The following is a 20,599-nucleotide window of genomic DNA, read 5'->3' as shown; positions in this document are numbered from 1 at the left end:
TTCCGCGGGCCTGACCAACAGCTTCTAGTTTATTGCAATCTGACATTTAACATAGTTAAACCTGGAGGCGCACCTGATTGGTCATCTCGGCGTCACGTGAAGGAACCCTGCTCGAACTCTACAAGGCACCACCCACTTGGTTTACGTTAGACAAAACAAAACATTAACTTCTGTATTACGGATTTTATATGCTTTTTAAAAATACTATAAAATATCTTATTAAAATGTAAAATTATTGGACTTTGGCTCTTCATGATCCAAACTGTCCCTATGCTCGTCATTTCTATCAGAACTATACACAACTGTCCCTATAGCTGACTTTAATATCTTTATTATCCAGCAAATGATCTTTAAATTTCCAGTTTTCATACAAATCTGCTTTTTTCCTTGACGGGGAGAGAGTGTTCATGACATCTTGTTTTCGTCCAAATTACGGTTGAATTCAGTGTCATATAAAGCTGTGATGATCCGCTTTTACAGGCTTGTTTTAGAGAAAGACTGATGCTCAGTGCTGCACTACACTCGTATTTACTGTAACGGGGTCAGCAGGTTGAAACCGTTGGCTCTGTAAAATAAGATGATATTCTATAAGGTTACTTTAGGAGCGTAGCCTATATTTCAAATAATATGTTCTCGTACACCTCACATGAACAACTTTACCAGATATCCCTCTATAAATACTCGCAGCCAAACTCTAGGAAGATTGTTACACATCTCGCAATTCCTTTATATGAACTTTACGAGTTGGTGGAGGATATTTAAACGATTCAACCCTCCCAAGCACACCACGCTGGATCGTTTTAATTGATGTGTGATTACAAATACGCTGGGGTACACGTGTGCATTAATGCATGGACTGTACGTCAATGCAAAAAGCTCCATATAAGCATAAGAACATTGATGCGCACATTTTGTTTGCAGAATAAATGCTATGTATCTGGCATGTGTGATTATTCCCCTTAAAAGTTGAAATCGAAGCAAGCGATTCAACAGCAATGTTAGATCTTTTAAAACAGAATTGTAAGACAAATGTACAATTTTGTAATCGTGTGCATGCTAGTCAATGTGTTTAAAGGCAACTAGGTAACTTCAAAAATCCCACAAAAACACGCTTTGTTGACTGTTTTGTAGTGGTATGTAATCTAACTACAAAACAGGTAACTTGCAAATATTTGGGCTTTCCGCAACCACACTGATTTGTTTTGTTCAAAGTTCAAATACTGGCGTAATAGCAATGGAGCATTTACAGACTAGCCAAAAAAAACAATCAAAACAACTTGCCTGTAACTATTACCGCCTTACTAAAAGAAAAAATAACGTGGCCAAGCAATGACAAAAGAAAGGGCAGCTTTACACGTTAATTTATTTATTTTTTACCAGAGATATGCAAAACGCTCAGGTTCTAATCTACTTGCAGCCTATGTGGTGTTTAACGTTTCTTGTTAGCGCACTCAAACTTACCAGAATACTAAATAAGCACATGAGGGATGTGCTTCATTTTGTCGGTAGATGAGGTCATTGTGATTGTGCACATACGAAATCAGTTCCCTCTGCATCTTTAGCGAGACCACTCGGTGCTATATGTTTAGCATGTCGAGTTTTCAGCTTTGTTTACTTACAAATACTTTACAACTTTGGATTAACCATTTAACTGGCAAAACAAAAGACTACGTATTTTCGTGATTGCAAAATAAGACTTACCACATGTAGGGGAAAACTTAAGTGCCGAGAATTTCAAGAAACTCGCAGAAAGTAGCTGTTGTCAGTTCAAGGTCAGTGTCTAGTGCAACGTCTGCCTCGTATTGAGAAAGCTGTCTTGGAATCCCCTTCCCGACCAGACAGGACAATATAGTGTAAACAAAGGCCTTTGAACTGTCTTTGGTTTTCTAAAGGCATAGGTCTCACGTTTAAACACCTAGTGCCATGTCACCCCAAAGACATTGAAACCACAATGTAAAACAGCAATATCTGTATCTGCAAAAGCTACTTAATAAAAGTATTAAGTAGATTCAGTATAGGTGAACAAACCCATTCAAGATGTTCCATGAGTCAAACTGGTGAATAAAAACATTCTCGACTTAATTAATCTAAGCTATTTTGTGACCCTTGAAAGTAACTTTAATTATTAAATGGATGTTTGTATGGTCAAAGTTGTAATTTCACAGCAGCATAACATTAGAATTTATATAAGATTTTTTATTAAAGTGATCCAATAAATAAATAAGAAAGAAAGAAAGAAAGAAAGAAAAGAAAAACAGACATAAATATACTTACGGACAAAATGCTTGTATATGATATATATAAAATAAATTAAAGGTTACATAGATATGTGAAAATAACAATATAATAAATAACATGTAATGATTATAATAATAATAATAGGAATAAGAATAAGAAAAAGAACCAGTTGCGAATGTGCTAATGTTTGATTTTCATTGCGCTTTTCTGTTATTTCTAATTAATAGTTTTCTCTCTGCATATTTAAGTGCGCAAAACTGTTGTAGCATTATTTGGCAAAATACAGTACTATTATATAAGATCTATTTTTATGTCCGTGTGATCTAATACTTACGTCGGAGTATTTTTTATTTTTATAATTCAAGCTAAAAAAAAAAAGTTGAGACAGATTCACAGATTTTCACAAATATTTCAATTTCACAAATAATGTAATGCATCGCATGTAAAATAAGATCAAATTGTACTCTAGAGCCTTAAAGTTCTGAAGAATTTGCATTCTGGACACACAAATTAAGCTCTTCTTATTTTTATTTTCTTATTTTTATTTGTTCTTGTTTAAGCAATGTTGTATGTTTCAGAATGCGTGTTGTTGCTTTTTGTTTTTTACCAACTAATATATTGTTTGATTGTATGCATAATGTAGCCGATTGTTTGTTTTACATTTTCTTTATCTGTCAGAATTATGTTTTCTCTTTATTACAGGTAAGAAACTGCGAACGACTTATAGAAGTTGATCTAATGACTGCAGCCTTGTGAGCACGAGGACGCTATGTGGATGCTGCACTGTTCACTTCCTGATATTTCCACCATACGACCACCAGAGGATATCAGCCCCCTTTCTCAAGGGCGCTTTGCACTCTCTCTGCACATTGCATTTCACTCCATCTAAGCTGTCCAGGCGCTCTGGTTTAAAAAATATATTTATTAAGATATATTTAGTAAATTAGCTTTCATTTAGATATATTTAGTAAATTTCAGTTTTGAACATAACTTCATGGCATGATAAGTACTGTAAGGAAGAGAGCAAGTGTTTATTTAGAATAAACTGTTATTGTTTGTTGGGATGCTAGTTTGTTTTGTCTTTATGTCTTTATAGAGTTAAGTAAAAATGTTTAGACTGCTACTTAATTAGTTGTTTATTTCCCTGAGCGCTGTAGTACACTGTAATGTAATTAATATATTTAATATTCAGAACTGTGAAATAATATGCAAACATTTATAATTAATTAAGCATGTACGTGATCTTTAAACTTTAAAGTTTGTGGCACTAAACATTATTTAAAAAAATGCTCCTCATTTATTAGCTATTAGAAATCAACAATAGCATACAATTATTATTTTCATCAGCAAGGATAGAATTATATCAATAATAGGGGACTAAATATATAGGTATACTAAATTTATTTTAAATGTAATCCATATCCATATATAATCCATATATTAAAAAATTGCATGTCATATTTACAACAAAATCCAATTTCGAATAACCATCTTTCACAATATTTCTACAGTATTTTTAATCTTAATATATATCTATCAATATCTATCTATCTATCTATCGCTCTCTCTCCCTCTCCCTCTCCCTCTCTCTCTCTCTCGAATTAGCATTTGAATACAATTTTATTAACAAATATGACATAATTATATAAAAATGCCACTAGTTAAAATGACGCTAGTTGTAATAAATATATTCAGCGAAAATACTCGTTCATTGTACATTACAAGTAGGCCTAAATTGCAGTAAAAATATGAGTATGTTGATGTACGTTATGTTCGTTTATGTTTTTTTTACTTTTTATTTTTTATTTACTATCCATTTATGTAATGCTTAATAAACTAATGAAGATACGTAAAATCTTAACGCGAATTGGTTAGGCCGCTGGCTTGCACCCGGTATATGAAGGTTGTTTTCTTGTTCGCGCATGATATACAAAAGCCGTGTGGTGGAATAGTCAGCGATCGGTGTTCATTAAGTTGCGATTCACATCCTCATGAAGTCAAAGAGACCTAGACAGACTCCCACATTAAGCGCTGTAGCCTGCTTCCACGATATAAACAAAGAAAAGCAGCCCTACCTTTGAACATGACCCTGCGGAAAACGGTTATCTCTCGCTTTTGGACAGAAGTGTCATCATTTCACGGCGCGTACCTGTGGCCATAACATGAAAGGACACCGTCTCTTTTGGAGAAGTAAAGGCTCTACCTGTCCTCGTGGTCAGTATAACGTGCGACTCACGATGAGAGAATACAACCATTGGTGGTTTTTGAATTATATGAGCTGAGCAAGTGCGGAAGAGCCATTGCGCGCTTTGCAAGGCCGCGAGAGGAAAAAAGAGAAGAAAACCGCTAAGGTCTACTATGCTTTAGATGGTCAAAAATGGCGAAGGCATGGTATATCTGTGCATTTCCTCCTTTTTATGCATTTATGGCATGCCATTAACTCGAGGCGTCTAGACAGGGAAATAACACCTTGTTTGCCTGCAAACAAACCGCGGGCATTCGGTGTCCAACCCCCTATTTATTATTCACAAGTCTCTGATGTCAAGGTCAAAGTGACTGCATAGTCACGGTCAAGGGTAAGGAGCACGTGACGTCAAAACAGTGAGGAATCATCTATCCAAAAAAATGAAGGACTACATTTAAGTTTTCTTCCGTTAGATAATGAATATAATGTCTATGATACCAAAGATAACGCATATGATACCTAAGCCAATGAATAAACTATGCAATTCCTATATTAAGCAACGCACTAAGCAATAAGAAAGCAGGCTATCCTCGAAATGTTGGCAATGCAACTTAAAGTAAATGTGCGCGTGTTGTGCAGAAAGTGAATCAGCATGAACAACGCAGTTCAAATCTCAAACAAAATACTTTCTCGCTCCTTTGCAAGTCTATTCATTTATTTCATTTATATATTCATGCATGTATGTACTGTGTAGCGGGCATCTAAGCACATTATTTAAAACAATGTATCCTAGCTTTTTCTTTGTAAAAAAACAACAACAAAATCACATAATATTGTGAGCTAGTTTGAAAAATACATTTATTTTTTATCCTTTTATCACATAATTGGGACTCAATAAAAACTGACGAATTCAAAATATGATCAAAAATTAGGTTTATATATAGTCCCATTTTGTGCCTGTAATGCACATTAATGCTGTTTATTTGCATAATTACATATTAGAAAATGTGGCAAAAGCATTTTTTTTCAGATGTAACATAGATAGAAATATTATTATTAATATTATCATATTATTTTTATTCATTCATCACAGAACAAATTCTTTCACTCATTACATTTAACAAAAACTTTTAATTTTCCACACGAATGAAAATATATTCCTCCTCCCTGTCTAGAACGCAAAAACGCTCCATAGTTTCTGTACGTTAAATGTTTTTGCAAAGTTTTGCAAAGAGTTTTCACCTTGCACACATGGCAGGTGTGTGATGGTTAGTCGACGACGTCACAGCTGAGAGTGATATTATATGATTTTTTTTGCTGTTTATTAAAAATACAAAAATAAATAAATCATCTTTATATCATCTTCTCTGACAGAAATCTTATATATGTTCACGTTAGACTTTCACATATATTTTTTAATACTATACCTGCTTCTTCCCCGTGTGTGTGTGTGTGTGTGCAGTCTGCCGTCGTGCTGATCTGGATGAACTTGAATCCCAAACGCCATCCCTGTGGATGCGCAGTTTTGTATTAGCATTTTTGGTGAAATTATTCTTTACTACGCTTTTAGAGTAATGTTATTTGATGGTGAAACTGTTCCTAAAATACAGATTTACTTCACCCATTATATGTAATATTAATACTGTAAAAATAAAAAAAAGCTCTGTTATACGACACACCGATGCAACCCTGTTTTTTTTTGTGGAGCTAAAAATAGTAAGAGAAATTGGCAGTTTTACATATTTTGCTATTTTCCGTCACAAAATAGTTTGACTCAATAATATACAGACTATCGCTATGAGCTAGAAACCCCCATTAAATCATTCAGTGAATCAAACGCTGTTTATACAAAATATCTTCGGTGCTTCAACCAACTGTTGTAGAGGTAGAGGTGTAGGTGCAGAGGTGCAAAGTATTCAAACAAAAAGCTGCAGCTCCCATTGACGAACTGCTTTAATTAAAAACATGATGTTTGGGCCCATTATCTGATGCTTCCATCAAATAAGTGATAACTAATGAAGGCATTGGGGCATGGGCCGAAGCGCCCAGTTTTTCATTTAACGAAGAAGTTTGTCTATGGTATAGCTATTGTATAAAGTTCTGTATTTTTGCACGAATAATGCAATTTCGTCGCTGTAATGACAAAAAATGTATGTTTCCAACCGCCAGTTTTACAGTAGATGGACAAAACCTCAACTTTCAATAGATGTCAATGTAAATTGGTCCTATTGGTCCATGCCTCGTGACATGTGGCACAGTCTACAGACCGATTCAAATATTAATACAAGTAAAAACTGGCAAAGTTGGCGATTGAAGGTTCTTGTTTTTGCAGATTTGGAGATCTCCGAATTCATGACAGTGTAAAGATCCCAACAATTAAGTAGACCAGTAATGAATTCCTTTTCATGCGTTCTAATGTGATATTAACTTTCCCGTGCTTTACGGTAACTATGTGAAAGATCTGAGTCGTGTAGGATAGCGAATTTGATACCCAACGATTCTCCGTATCTAACACCGGTCACGACTTTATTACTGCTGCTCTAAAAGAAAAGAAAAGGATAAAAAAAATTGCCTGCGCTACTGCTACCCGTGTACAGATACAGTGCATAATAATCTTATGACTACTGGACAAGGAAATGGAACCGCGTAGCACTGTTCTCTTGCAATGAAATACTCTTTTGTGCGCGGTTTTGCATATTTGGTGAAAGTAGTTGCGCAGCAATCATTCAACTATCCCAAGCATTTATGTTCAAAAATAAATAAATGATTCATGACACGACATGGTTCTCCTTCAAATTTCCAGTGATCCCATAGTTTCCCAAAGTATCTCTAAAACAGGCCGAAATCACTATTTTAAAATGTTCAAGAAGACATCTACTATCTTGGAGGTAAATTATGCTGAGCTTTATAATATACCGCTTGCAGTCCCGCTCAATCAAAAGTATTTATTTGATGTACGGCAGAGCATTACCCACATTGATAACTGGCATTCAATCACAGGCACGATGCAGTAAATCCAATGCTTTCCATTGTCATTATTTATTTAAGAAATACGTCTCCATTCAGTACTTTAGGAATTAAACACCACAATACAGTTCACATACTGCACAAAAAAGAGGTACAGACTAACAAGGTGTGTGAACAGCTCCGATGCTTTACGGTAAATAATTATATTTATCAAAACAAGAAAGATTGTGCATTAACGTTTAATACTAAATGAATTGAATTGCTTACAATCATTCCAGTTGCATGGCAAATACATACAATTCGCTGCTGAAAAGATTGTGTAAGTTGGGAGGGAGCACATTAATGATCTTGAGACATTCCATTTTACAGCCCTGTCATCATTCGCGAGAATATGAATTAAATAATAAAGGCATTGCACTGTACAGTTAAACATTAGCAGCCTGGTTGACCCTCGGCATTGAAAAGTAATGTATCCCACAGTGAAACACTTAGCGTTTTCCATTTGTTTTTTATTATTTTTATTTGTTTTTGGAATTCTCGAAGGCATGTTTGGAGCAAAGTAGAGGCTTTCCATGAATGTTCATCTCTGAGAAATCTCACATTGTTCGTTTGCTGTAGCCATTCGAGTTATGTTCTGAAGTTCTCCTTCGACCTCGGTTTGCACTTGTAGCCTATGAGTCGTTTTCGTGCTTGTTTTTTCTGTTGTTTTGCGCTGGTTTTTAGTCTTGAATGAGCACATGTGAAAAGTTCACGCTTTCTTTTGCTTCATCTGAAGGTGGCACGTGACTCAAGTGTCCCTCTGAAACTCAGATAGCGTTTTAAATATTATATATTTATATATGTACATTCATAGAATAAAAAGTTGAAGTTGAAATGACTTGTTTTGTTTGTTTTCACAGTTTTAGGGGGTATATCCCCAAAAGCTTAAGCATGAGGGTTGGATGCATGTTTTAAGTTTTAAATTAAATATGTGGAACAAGACTCGAGAATGGGATGAGATAGGGTGGGACATGGCCTCGGGTGCAGGTTCTTCATTCATGGTTTTGAAAAGAGGTAAAATAATCAGACTGTCAAGAGATTCAGAAATTCATCTGGGCATTCCACTAAGTGTGCATATGGTTGTTCGCCTTGGACTTGCTGACGAATTTCTTCTCCTTCACCCTGCGATTCTGGAACCAAATCGTGACCTGCCGCTCCGACAGGTTGGTTGTAGCCGAGATGCGTCGCCTTTTGTCTTTGGTAATGAATTTGCTGGCAGCGTACTCTTTTTCCAGCTCCTTCAGCTGGATCTTGGTGTAGGGAACCCGCTTCTTGCGCCCTCGCCGGTAACTACTGACCTCAGGCTGCAGAGGGACGACGTCTGAAAAAGACAAGCGAGAAATGGCCATGACTGTCAAACGCTTCTCTAAAATTCCTGCTTGAAAATTCTTGGATTCCTTGAAATATAGGTCTTTGAATTTCACTCATGGGAAGTGGGCTTTCTTGTGAAAGTGTGTGGCATTATTAGTTTTTTTTTTTTTTAAATGGAACATCATTATGTATTAAGCAAGTTAAAAACAATATATAGTTGCTACCAATCAATACCCTCGTGTGCCTACCTAAACTTTAAATTGTGGTCACTGGACAAGATTTTATTCAACGACATTTTGGGCAAATTCTATTGGTCCATTCATAATGAAAGTTTAACACAATGAGCACATTAGCTGTCAAATTCAATTAAGTTCAATTCAGAATAAATTGAACCTACGAGTTGTAATATGCTATCTATTTATGTCATTTTGTAAAATAACTCACCAGTTGTGATATAGGTTAGCAATGAATATGCCGTGGACACCACAAAACAGGTGAAACCCAATTAGCTCCGGACACCAGTGAACCCCACCGACAACCCACCTATATTACCCTGAACTCAACTCATGCAAATGACTCCTGATTGCACCTGTATCTCCCAGCAATGAAACATATATCAAAGAATATATTTTAGATAAAGAACAGTATACCATTATCATGTTTCATCCAATAATAAGAGAACTAACTAATCAAATAAAACAGCGCACATTTTATCTACCAAAACGGTCTAGGGTAAAATGAGGGAAGGGATACGACTCCACCTGTCACAGTGCCCCTTTGAGATGCGGGCAGTCAAAACTTCTAGTTAAAACCTGGCATGAGTCTTTCCCAGTCGTTGGTAGATAATGGGTTGGTGGCATTTCCTCTAGTTCACAATATAGTATTGTCTCGCGGATGTGGTGGAACGGAGGGGAAAGATAGTCGTAAACTGATTGAAGGGATGTGAGAAAAAAGAAAACAGCCACATCTCTATCTCCATCTCCTCGAAAGGAACACTAAAATGAAAATGATGAAAATAGGTACCACTGGTCACTATTTCTGCGCGTCTTTCGCGTCTGAATAACTGTCTCCCATGGTGCGCGTGCCCTGAGAGCGTGCATGTACGAACATCTAACTGTCTGTCTATTTGCGTGGCTGTCTTTCTGTACTCTCTTGCTCTCTCATTCTCTATCTGTCTATGGGGAATTGGGATTCTCAATGAAAGTCACACTGAATGGTGGGGAGAAGTATTCAGTGCTGTTGTCTTATATTTTCCAACAAACCTTACATTCCATATTAAAACCCATTTAGACCAATTAGCCTTGTGTAGCTTCAAGACTATTTTCTACTTTGTTCCGTTTCTATGAATAATACTGGACTAGAGTTTGCAACCCTTGAATACTTTTCCTCACATGACTCGCAATCTATCAAATGCTTTTGGCATCTGCGGAGGGTGACACATGGCGGGGCCACCGCTTTTGAGACGCTGCTGACAAAGATTCTGCGGTTTATGGGTGCACTACAAACAGGACTCGCCATGTTCTACAGGGGGGAGCAAAGGTAGCCTATGTTGTCATACCCTGCTCCACCCTGCATGACTGCACGGCTTAACCAAAGTTGCGGGCATCCTGTGACTTTATAATGTATAAGTTAATAAATGACCAAACCTCTGTAGGCTCACACGTCATATAAATTATGCACTTTATGTTACGTTTGGTGAAAGAAGAATTTAGGTTTGCCTCCATCAAGCTATTTAAGCTTAACATACTTAACATTTGTTAACTAAAAAGAGCGATTTGTCATTTATCATCAGCCCAATCAACAGCACGGTGGCAAAATAATAAGAAGCATAGCAAAACTTGCAATATGTATTATACATTTAGTTAATATGGTGAAAGGGTGCCAGCTTTAAATTGACTTCTTCATGCCAAACCATCAAAAAAAAAAAAAAAAAAAAAAAAAAACAAGCACACAAAAAGCAGATGTATAGACTGAAACTCAGATTCAATTATGGAAGTATGTTAAATGCATGTATTTTCTGAAATCCAAGAAAACAAGATGGACATACCTGGAAAGGGAGATTTCCAAAGATGCGACGACTGCGTTTGTTCCTTTGAACAGTACACCTGCCCATCCCAGCCGTTCGATAGAGCCCAGTGCTGGTAGCCCTCCATGGGAATCAGGGCGTCGTGCCGCGGCTCAGGATGCGCGCTAATGCTGGGCACCACTGACACGTCCAGATAACCAGGGACCGCCTGGTACGAGCCAGCAAAGCTGGGGTAGAAAGCGAATTCCTTGGCCCTGCTGGAGAGCTCCTCAGTGGGCAAGGCGCCACTGGGCTCTGTGTACTTCTCTGCGGGGTGGTATGAGCACGGCTTCTGTTGCAGGTTAACGTTGTGCGAGTGCGAAAGCCTGCAGCCGTAGTACGGGTTTCCGAACGGGTAGCCGTAGCCGAGGGAAGCGCTGGACGACGTCTGGGGCGCAGGACACTGTCGCCCCGCGTCGGTTGAGGATATATCCGAATAGACGGAACCCTGGTGTGTCGCGATTGTGCCGGAGTGGCGCCCCAGCGCGGGGTGCGAGATCAGGTCCCTGCAGTGGGTGGCAGGGCAATTCCCGCTCAGTCCCTCCATGGTCTGGTTTTTATTCGGGCTACTTTCATTCGGGCTTTTTTCGTACACATACATCAAGGTGTCCGCCCAGCGTGGATGCAGCACCAGCGAAGTCGTCATATCACGGGCTGCCGATGCTTTTTAAAAGTCGACTACTCCAAGACGATGCCTCATTTTCCAACTACAGTTTTACGCGCGCGCGCATGCGCACGCCGATCTCTTCAGCGTCCGGTTCATTAAGGCGCGGGCACGTGATATGCTAACGACCCCTGGGGGGAGTGGTGCGGCTGAGCGGGTGGATGCATCCCTTTAAATGCATACTGGCTCGCGTTTCACGGCTTCCTTCTGGGACGTTCGGCGTCCAGGTATTGGCTGATCTCGCCACAGACGGCTGCTCTTAAAGGGGAAGGTTTAAGGGAGTTAGGCAGATAAAAACAAGACCTCACGTTTTGGCCGACAAACATGTGCAGAAAAAAGTAGGCATACGGTTTGGAATTTGATTTCCTGAACCAAGACCAGGGCATTGAGCATCTGTGTTAACATACATAAAAATGATTTAGCAAAAAGATTCCAAGTTCATACACTGATTAACGTGCTATAGCCTGTGCTTTTAGAATAGATAAAAATAGGCTATTTATGTCGTATTTCAATACCGTTTAAAAAATATAAGATGGGTCAGTTGCAAAAAAGGCAATGGAAGTAAATAATAACAATTTACAATTTAACTGTAATACTACAGATCGTTGCTCACTAGTTTATTGCGTGCATATTTATAACTCGTCAATGCAAGCTACAATTCTAGGTAAAAACAACAATTTGTCCATTTAGACATGAACAAAATCCATAATAATCTAATAATTAGAACTAATCAACTGTAGGGTGTATGAGGATAAAATAAGGCTAAACAGAAAAAGGAAAAAATGTTAAATCACGGCGTTTTGTAATGTGTCGCAATGAACCAGCATTTCATATTTTAGCTTCACAAAGTGTACAAAGTAATCATCTTCCTAATACGTCTTAAATTTTACCCACTGTTAACAAAATACGCACCATGGCTATTTTATCACTATGGCTATTTTCTTACGGCTTACACAATCTAACCTCCTATCACCATTTATCTTTTTTTTTTCACTTTTGTACATAATTTGAATCTGGAAGCTGTTATTAATACTATTTCAAATAATAAGATGGACCAAAATAATGAATCCAACATGAGTTAGGATCAAATGTTTTTACATTGATCTTCATTAAAGGTTAAAACGTGTTTTCCTACTCCTGTAATATTGTTATTTTGGAGATACAATGTTTCTGCGTAACAACGACCACATGTTAGATTTTTACCCTTGCCTGTACTAATCGTACAAGGCTTTTATAAATAAATACATGTAATATAAAAAAAGATATGGCATGCAATGCGCACTGGCTAGCTTATATTACAAGTTGTATTGTTTGTTTTAAACATAAATAAACCAATTTACTGTGATTTTTTCAACATGAAATGAAGTGTGTTCGCCTTGTGCAACAGTGTCGAGTTTTAATGTGGAAACCAGTCGCAACAAGCCAATATGTAGCCTAAAGAAATCCAAAGCCCAAGCAAAAGCACATCAATTCCTTTTTTCGTTGGTTACCATGGTTAACGCATCTGCAATCCTGTTGTACAACAAAAGCAATATAATTCGTCCTGTTACATACTTAACAAAGCAATATTCGCAATAGCAAACAATGGTCTTTAGCTTTTGCCATCCATTAAAACTTACGACCATAAAAGATCAACCTATATGAAGTAATTGCATTTGTAGCACTTCTTTCTGGGACGTGAGACTGACGGAAACGGACGGCTCATACAAATGGCAGCTGCACGGAAGTCCAAGGTCAAGGTAAAAAGTGCAGACACACAGGGTCGTAATCAGAGTCTAGACAGACAAGAATGAACTTCACACTCGCCTGCACGAAAAACTCTCACAGCTGAAAGCCTGCGAGACAGAAACCAAATAAAAAATCGCTAAGGAAAAGGGTCAGACATGCAATCCAATGATCCTTTGCCACTTAAAGAGGTCGGGAAAGTGTTGAAGGTGGACAGCAAGACAAACACGACTAAAAACATCGACTCCCTTCCGTCAAATCTCAGACTTGTGAATGCTGTCTTAATCTAGGCTGTATGTAATAGTAAAATTCCTTCAGTCATAGAGTTTATCAGCCCCGGTTGTTTGCTCGAATTATAACAAACCCGAATCCTAATTTGTAAACTAAAAGCACCATATTTTTTCTTTGGACTTAAACCGAAACGAGAGCCAATGCTGTGTGATTTAAGTATGGATTTGGGCACTTTATAAAAATAAATGGTTGATATCATTGTTTTTTTTTCTGGAATATGCTTTTATATAACGCTCAAATCCATCAAAACGCTACGCTTTTGGTTACACGTTTAAACATCATGTATTTGTTTTTCGCTCTTTCATTCTACGTCTGTGTAAAACAAATAACACCATCGACGTTTTATATAGAATATATCTAAAATAAATATATTATAATATAAATAATGGGAGATAAATAATAAACTATAGCTGGCCTATATACATAGGGACCCATTTCGACAAAGGAATAAACTATGCTGTGTTGAGGCTAATGTAAAGATATATAAACGTTGTTCCATTCTATTTCAATGTAGCAGCGTGTAGGTCTCTTGTCTAAAATTATTTGTGTTGCCAGGAATGTTAATATTACATTTGAAAGCAATTTAAAGCGACGTAACATTTTATCCATGCAGAAAAATAGTTAATACATAATACATATATAAATAAATAAATAAATATTGACCGTGAAAACGTATATATTCAAATATTAAAAGTAGCCAAATAACAGCGGCAAATGTCAAAACTAATCTGCAATTTGCATTCTGCAAAAATGGTCCGTCTATATTTTGGAAAGTTCTGATGATATCCTAGGGTTAAGAGGTTTGAAAACGAGATTTTTATTCATGAAAGTAGGGGTGATCTGTTTTAACGATGTAATATCATCCGTGCACTCTGTTTTAAGTGTTTTTAAGAAAATAGGTCTATTTTATATTATACAAATATAATATGCTGTGTAATGTGTGTGCTGGCATATATATCATCGTTTAAATGTAAACAGGCTTACATACATACAATCTTATTTAAGTATTTGACGTGAAGAAACCATGTGACGTTTTCCTACAGAATGAATTTTGGAGAATTCTCTTGGCAGACTTTCGCCCCCTGTTCTCATTAAATAGTATACAAACTCGTGTTCTACGAGCAGCTACGTGTAGTGATGGAGAATGGTGAGATTAGTAGTAACAGTTCAGGTTGTGCTATGAATGTTGCTAAAATCTTGCATATTCGTAGCCTACTTTTTATATTTTTTTAATTTAACATTTACTATCGTCCTGTAAATTTAACATTTACTATCGTCCTGTTACTTTTTTGAGAGTGTTGACTACACTGTTATTTTGAGCCATGAGCTGAATGAGACTTGATACAGAATGATATGCTACAATACTGTAATCTCTGTTTTCTCTCTCTCTCTCTCTCTCTCGCTCTCTCTCTCTCTCTCTCTCTCTCTCTCTCTCTCTCTCTCTCTCTCTGTCTCTCTCTGTCTCTCTCTCTGTCTCTCTCTCTGTCACACACACACACACACACACACACACACACACACACACACACACACACACACATTCTCTCTCTATATCTTACCCCCCCCTCTCTCTCTCTCTCTGCTGTGTATGCATGCATGCCTCTTCAATACAAATGAATCCCTATCAGTTTCTGGTTTAATTACAAAAATGAAAATACACTACTCTCAGCAGTGTCAGTAGTACATCCATATCCCATCCATTTCTCAATCAATTTCACATTACAAATCATGTTTTCTATTCATAAGAAACTGACACACATAGTTTTACACCATTTCCAGAGATATTTGTTTGTATTACTATTTACTGATGTAAAGCTTGTTTAGAATCCTTACTGTTGTTTTTAATTAAGTACACTAAAAAAAACTACCTGTTTATGTACATATTGAAGTGTTCTGCTGCAGCGGAGAAGTGAAATGGAATAGTGTCTACAGCTATTTTAACACGAGCGAAAAAAAAGAAATAATATTGTCTAAATAATATCACTGTTTTTGGAACTAAATAGCACAACAAAACAAATTACATTGCAATAAGATGTTATAAGACATTGCAATGAAGTAAATATTATATTCGTTATGATATGCATTGGGAAATAATACTAGTTATTATTGGTTGTAATTAACGCCTACGGGTCTTTTAAAAGAGTACACACTAGTTAATATAATCGTTTTCTTCTGCATTTCTTATTTGTACATCTTTCAGTCTCACGAAAACTCTTTTGTTTTTTGTATAAATTATGCGATATGCACGCGTAATGTAAACCAACTAGCCTATTCTTCAACGTGTTTCCTGTTTTAGCTAGAGGACGGAGAAAAACTAGGCTTTTCATACACGACACTATCTGTTGATCACAGTGACAGACACTCATCATGGAGGTCACTTATCTCCATGCAAAGTACATCCGCATAATATATTATACAGCTGCCGGGTAATCTTTGTACACGAATGTCAAAATGAACAGCGCAATTCACATGAATAATGCGATATTTTAATGTTTAAACAGGAGACGAAGATTTGGGAAGTGGATTTGTTGGTGCTGTGAGCTTTCGGTTGTCATGGAGAAACAGAAAAATCGATGACCGCCCTGGTTAAAGCTCCACTGACTCAACCCTATTAAAACCTCGTCTTGGCGGTGGCGATTATGTGCAATGCACCTTCACTCTTAGAAAAGATGGATCTGTATGTTGAAAATTATTCCTTAACTCTTACTAATAGTAGAAACGCTTTTGGTCCTGTATAGAGCCATTTACGTTTGTAACGAATTGCGTATAAGATTCATCATTGCTCAGCAGATAACACTTTTGTGAGACTATGGACTGTACTGTATGGAATGTACTGAACCCTGAATGTAGGCAAACTGTGAATGTACGCAAACTTTTCACTTACGCCAACTAGTCGTAGATATGCTCAGCATAATAATGTAATTCCCAGAGATGTGTTGCTTGAACGATCTTAAAAATATGGAGCAATGTACCAGAAAATATATTTGTTCTTTAGACTTTCTTCTTTCATTTGAGAAGAACGTTTCTTACAACATCAGCTCTCCTTGGATGCAATTGTCCTTTCAAATCTAATAACTAAGCACAGTATTCTAAGGAGAGACACGCTGTTACACACTCAAAAAAGCTTTTATGTAGTACAAAAAGAAGCACTTTGATTTCTGAAAGAAATACTTAACCAGCCAAACAACAATTTAAGCAATCAACTGGTTCTATATATATGCTTTATTTTTTTAACTTCTAAAAAGAACTTTTAGTTGAACAATTAGTTATATTCAGTGCTCCACACGTAACCTGGTCACGATACTGGACACATAAGAATAGAACCTTTCCCCTAAAACCTCGTTTTGGTTATATGACGAAATATCTTCCAATATCTCACTTGTCATACATACACGTATTCTCAGAGACACGATGCTGGAATAATCTTAAGCAATCATAGAACAACGCACCTGGGATGATAAAGCGACGTTTTCTACCATTTGAAAAGAACGTTTCTTACATCACCAGCTTTCTTTAGAACCGTTGTCTTTTCGATTCTAATACGCAAAGTATCCTGAGCAGCTATGTAGTCTCAAAAATACTTACCAAAGCAGGCGCATTGACGTCTAACAATTGTGAGACATTTCTGTTGTTATATAGGGTCATTTTTATTGCTCATAATTAAAGAGAACCAGTTAACCATGCTAAGATACATTTTAACCTTCAGGCGATTAATTTTGCTTCTATATTTAGCAATTCCTCTTACTTAAGAAAGTTCTGGGGTGTTTATTAGTAGCACAAATATAACCTATTAATATTTGATATAAGTTATAGACACTAAATGTTTCGCTTGGAAGTAAGTATAGATTCTGTGAAATTATTTTTACTCATTTTCATATATGGTTCCTTAAAGAATACGTCATCGAAATATTATGTAGGAAACCGAAAGCGGTTCTTTTTTGGCATCTTTATTGGTAGAGCCCAATGGCATGCTACGCGGGCAGTACCTTGCAGTAGTAAACAGACCCATGAAACGCGCTTCTGGCGCACAGGGGCCACACCTTTCGCCTGTGCACGCACAATCCTGCAGTGGGAGAGGGGGAGTAAGGAGGGAGTCTGTGGTGCAGGGTTCGGGAGGGAGGGGGGGTGGATAAGCTCTTATATGTAACTCGGATGAATTTACACCCTGTGAACCCGCCAATAATTCTGAGTGCCTATGAAGACGTTATGCGGTACCGCACGCTTAGGGGCCAGACAGTGGGAGAGAGAGTGGTTTAATGAATATGCAAGTTGCTTCCTGAAAGGTAAAGATTTGGATTTGATTAATACTTTTCTCATCCTCTAAAGGCGCATGAGCGCACTACCTCACTTGGTAAACCACCATTTAAAAGCGTGAAGGGTTGCTCATGTGGTTGATCCACAAATCCATGGCGTGGAAGCTAAATCAAACACTGAGAACTGCGGTGAGACAGGGCTGCCATGCAGCACACCATGCAGTGAGGAAGGAGGGTTCAGAAGTGCGATTAGGCTCCACGCACACAAAACAATAGCATAAAAGGAAACGGCACTACAGTGTTTTCCCCACTTACAATCCTTTGAAATTATATTTCTTATTGATTAAGAAGACAATTAGGGAAAAGCATGTTTAAAATGTTTCTGTGTTTAAAAAGCTTCCTCTACGTTACGAAATCTCTGTGAACAAACAAAGCACAACCAAAAACCCACATTTAACAATTTGAAAAAAAAAAACAACGTGAACCCGCTGAACCATTTGAACTTCCTGCAAAATCGTCTTCTGCAAACCATCTACCGCGCTACGTGCGTCTTATCCAACGATCGAATTCATCTTATTCGGTGATGAAAGAGATTATGGAGATTTAGATCCGTTTTCGTGGCTATTCAGTCCCAGGCCCAACGTCTCCCCCACCTCCAAACGCGTCTAGTCGGAAGTCCAAGTTCAAGTTAAAAGAGGCGGTCAATTACTCTGGCTAGACATGATGATTTGCGACGGCGTGCTGCTATTGTACACTTTCCAACTTACTGTGATATCCGTAATTCGAAAATTTACCTTTCATTTGCTGCCATGTCATGTCAAAACAGCATTGATCGTTAAAATGAAAATAATGATAACGAATGATATTTAAACAAAAATAAAAACCGGAAAACAGCTCTATTTCTTAATAGCAGGCCTGGGCTTCTCGGTGAGGGCGAAAGTACAATGCTTGCTGCACGTGGAAGAAATACATGTTTGTTAAAAAGCAGTTACGGGATATATGTGTAGTATAAATTAGCTTTTCGTCGTAGTTTTTGCTCCAGGTGCACTTATATGGATGCATTCTATTCACCTAGTTTAGGATGTGTTGTGTTTATTGATTGATACGCGTTATTAGCAGGCTAAATAATATAAGTCTATTTTTTCATAACATTAATACTATGGAGATTATCAGAAAAATCTGACCTGACATTTTTGCCTTGAAAGAGGTAATGATCAGGGAGAAATAACTTTTCCAAGACTTCCTAGAATTCAATGCGTAATTAAGAACATCTTTCATATAATGTTAGCTTGTTGATTCTACGATATTCTGATATTGAATATTAGTTTGTATTGCTGCTAGTACTATTAGCAGTATTACTAATAATAACTTATAACAAAAATATTTCATAATATAATAACTGTGATTTCAGGTCGCACTCTAATGCACTATATTAAATAGACTTGCGGACAAGTTTATACTTGTTTTTTGAATAGTGCACTTTAGTCCGTACGACGACAGAACCTTTTTTGTAGTATAACCCCGGCGAAAGTTAGTGTTTTCCATTGCTGATGGATGATGTGTCCATACCGAGTGAAGGGAATTGAGAATAATATATTCTTTACATTCTGACAACTTATAATGCTCGTTGTAATTATTTATCTGTTAATTAATTAATTTATCTGTTATTAACCTTTCTACACCCAATGTATTTTAATGAACCCGCCAATATGTCATGCAGAAAATACAGTTTTAGATACAGTCAGATTTGCCACTGAACTGCAACGTTCAATGTATCTTTACCACAGAGACTATAGCTTGAGTTTCCTCTAAGATGTTAATCGAGTTACTCCTTTTCCTGACCATTGTAGGCAGGTGTACTGGCGCGCGGACCATTCTAACCTGTGCGATACAACAATAAAACCTTCTGTTTAGATTGATGCTAAACCACCATGTGGACACATGCATGTGGACGCATGCGTGCATTTGAACATCTAAATCAAAGTAAAGGCATTATAAAGAGATTGTACAATTATAATAATTTATATATAAACCTATATATACATGACACACGATTTTAGGGTTCTGATGTGCAACAAATTTATCAAATAGCTATTTTTACAAGTATTTTTACAATCTTAACAGTGTTACGTATAAGCCATGAGACAGCTACTGGGCAATTCCACCTGTTCTTTTTAGCGCGCGACACAACAGAATATGTTAAAATATAAAATCATTAGTCTCCTTATTATGTTTATTTTGATCAAGTGTTTGGACAAATCAATATTAATCAAGGAGATTTTAAATTGCAGCCAGTTCTCACTTTAAAATGTTCAATTTGAAAGGAGCAGCAAATTTGTTACATGCCTATTTAAAAATATGCCTTGATAGAGTCTTGACGGTTTAAGTGATTGTTTACCGAATATCTGGGTCATTTTAAAAGACTAGGTTCTGAGTTGAAGATTTCAATATCTTTAGCTCACTAGTTTTTTTAGATGCTCAAAATCGCTTATTTTTACGTGTTTTCTAGTTTCGTGTCTTATACACTAATAAAGTAATTGCAGTTGTCGTGCAATCTATACGTATTCTTACTAAAACATTACGTTATAATAATAATAATAATAAATATATAATATAGTTTAATTAAATAATAATACTATTAATACTACTACTATTACTACTACTACTTAATAATAATAATAACAATAATAATAATAATAATAATAATAAACGATGGCCAATTATACTTTCGTCATTTATTTATAAACCGTCGTATTTAAACGTTGAAACTTTGGAATTACGTGTTTTGCTGACAGTTAAAGTGGAAATAATTCACATATTCTACATAGTGCACACATCTGCAAACGTTTAATGCACGAGTG

General features: G+C 36.8%; 1 protein-coding gene across 1 annotated transcript; it reads right to left on the bottom strand.

The window, feature by feature from the left end:
- Positions 1–8,493: 8,493 nt before the first annotated feature.
- Positions 8,494–11,451, bottom strand: hoxc13a (homeobox C13a). Its single transcript, XM_072696831.1, has 2 exons — positions 10,788–11,451; positions 8,494–8,750 (listed from the first exon to the last, which is right to left on the bottom strand). The coding sequence occupies exons 1-2, from the start codon at positions 11,449–11,451 to the stop codon at positions 8,494–8,496; spliced, it is 921 nt and encodes a 306-aa protein (XP_072552932.1).
- Positions 11,452–20,599: the final 9,148 nt, after the last annotated feature.

This window comes from Salminus brasiliensis, chromosome 14 (assembly GCF_030463535.1).
Source record: "Salminus brasiliensis chromosome 14, fSalBra1.hap2, whole genome shotgun sequence".
NCBI classification, from domain to species: Eukaryota; Metazoa; Chordata; class Actinopteri; order Characiformes; family Bryconidae; genus Salminus; species Salminus brasiliensis.
Note: the sequence above shows the minus strand (reverse complement) of the source record. Positions and strands in the feature narration are given on the sequence as shown.

What these genes read in the sequence shown, in the direction of transcription:
- hoxc13a (XM_072696831.1), bottom strand. Translation starts at nt 11,451, where the DNA reads ATGACGACTTCGCTGGTGCTGCATCCACGCTGGGCGGACACCTTGATG. An exon ending in TTGGAAATCTCCCTTTCCAG is followed by an intron (nt 8,751 to 10,787) that starts GTATGTCCATCT and finishes TGTCTTTTTCAG; the next exon opens with ACGTCGTCCCTCTGCAGCCT.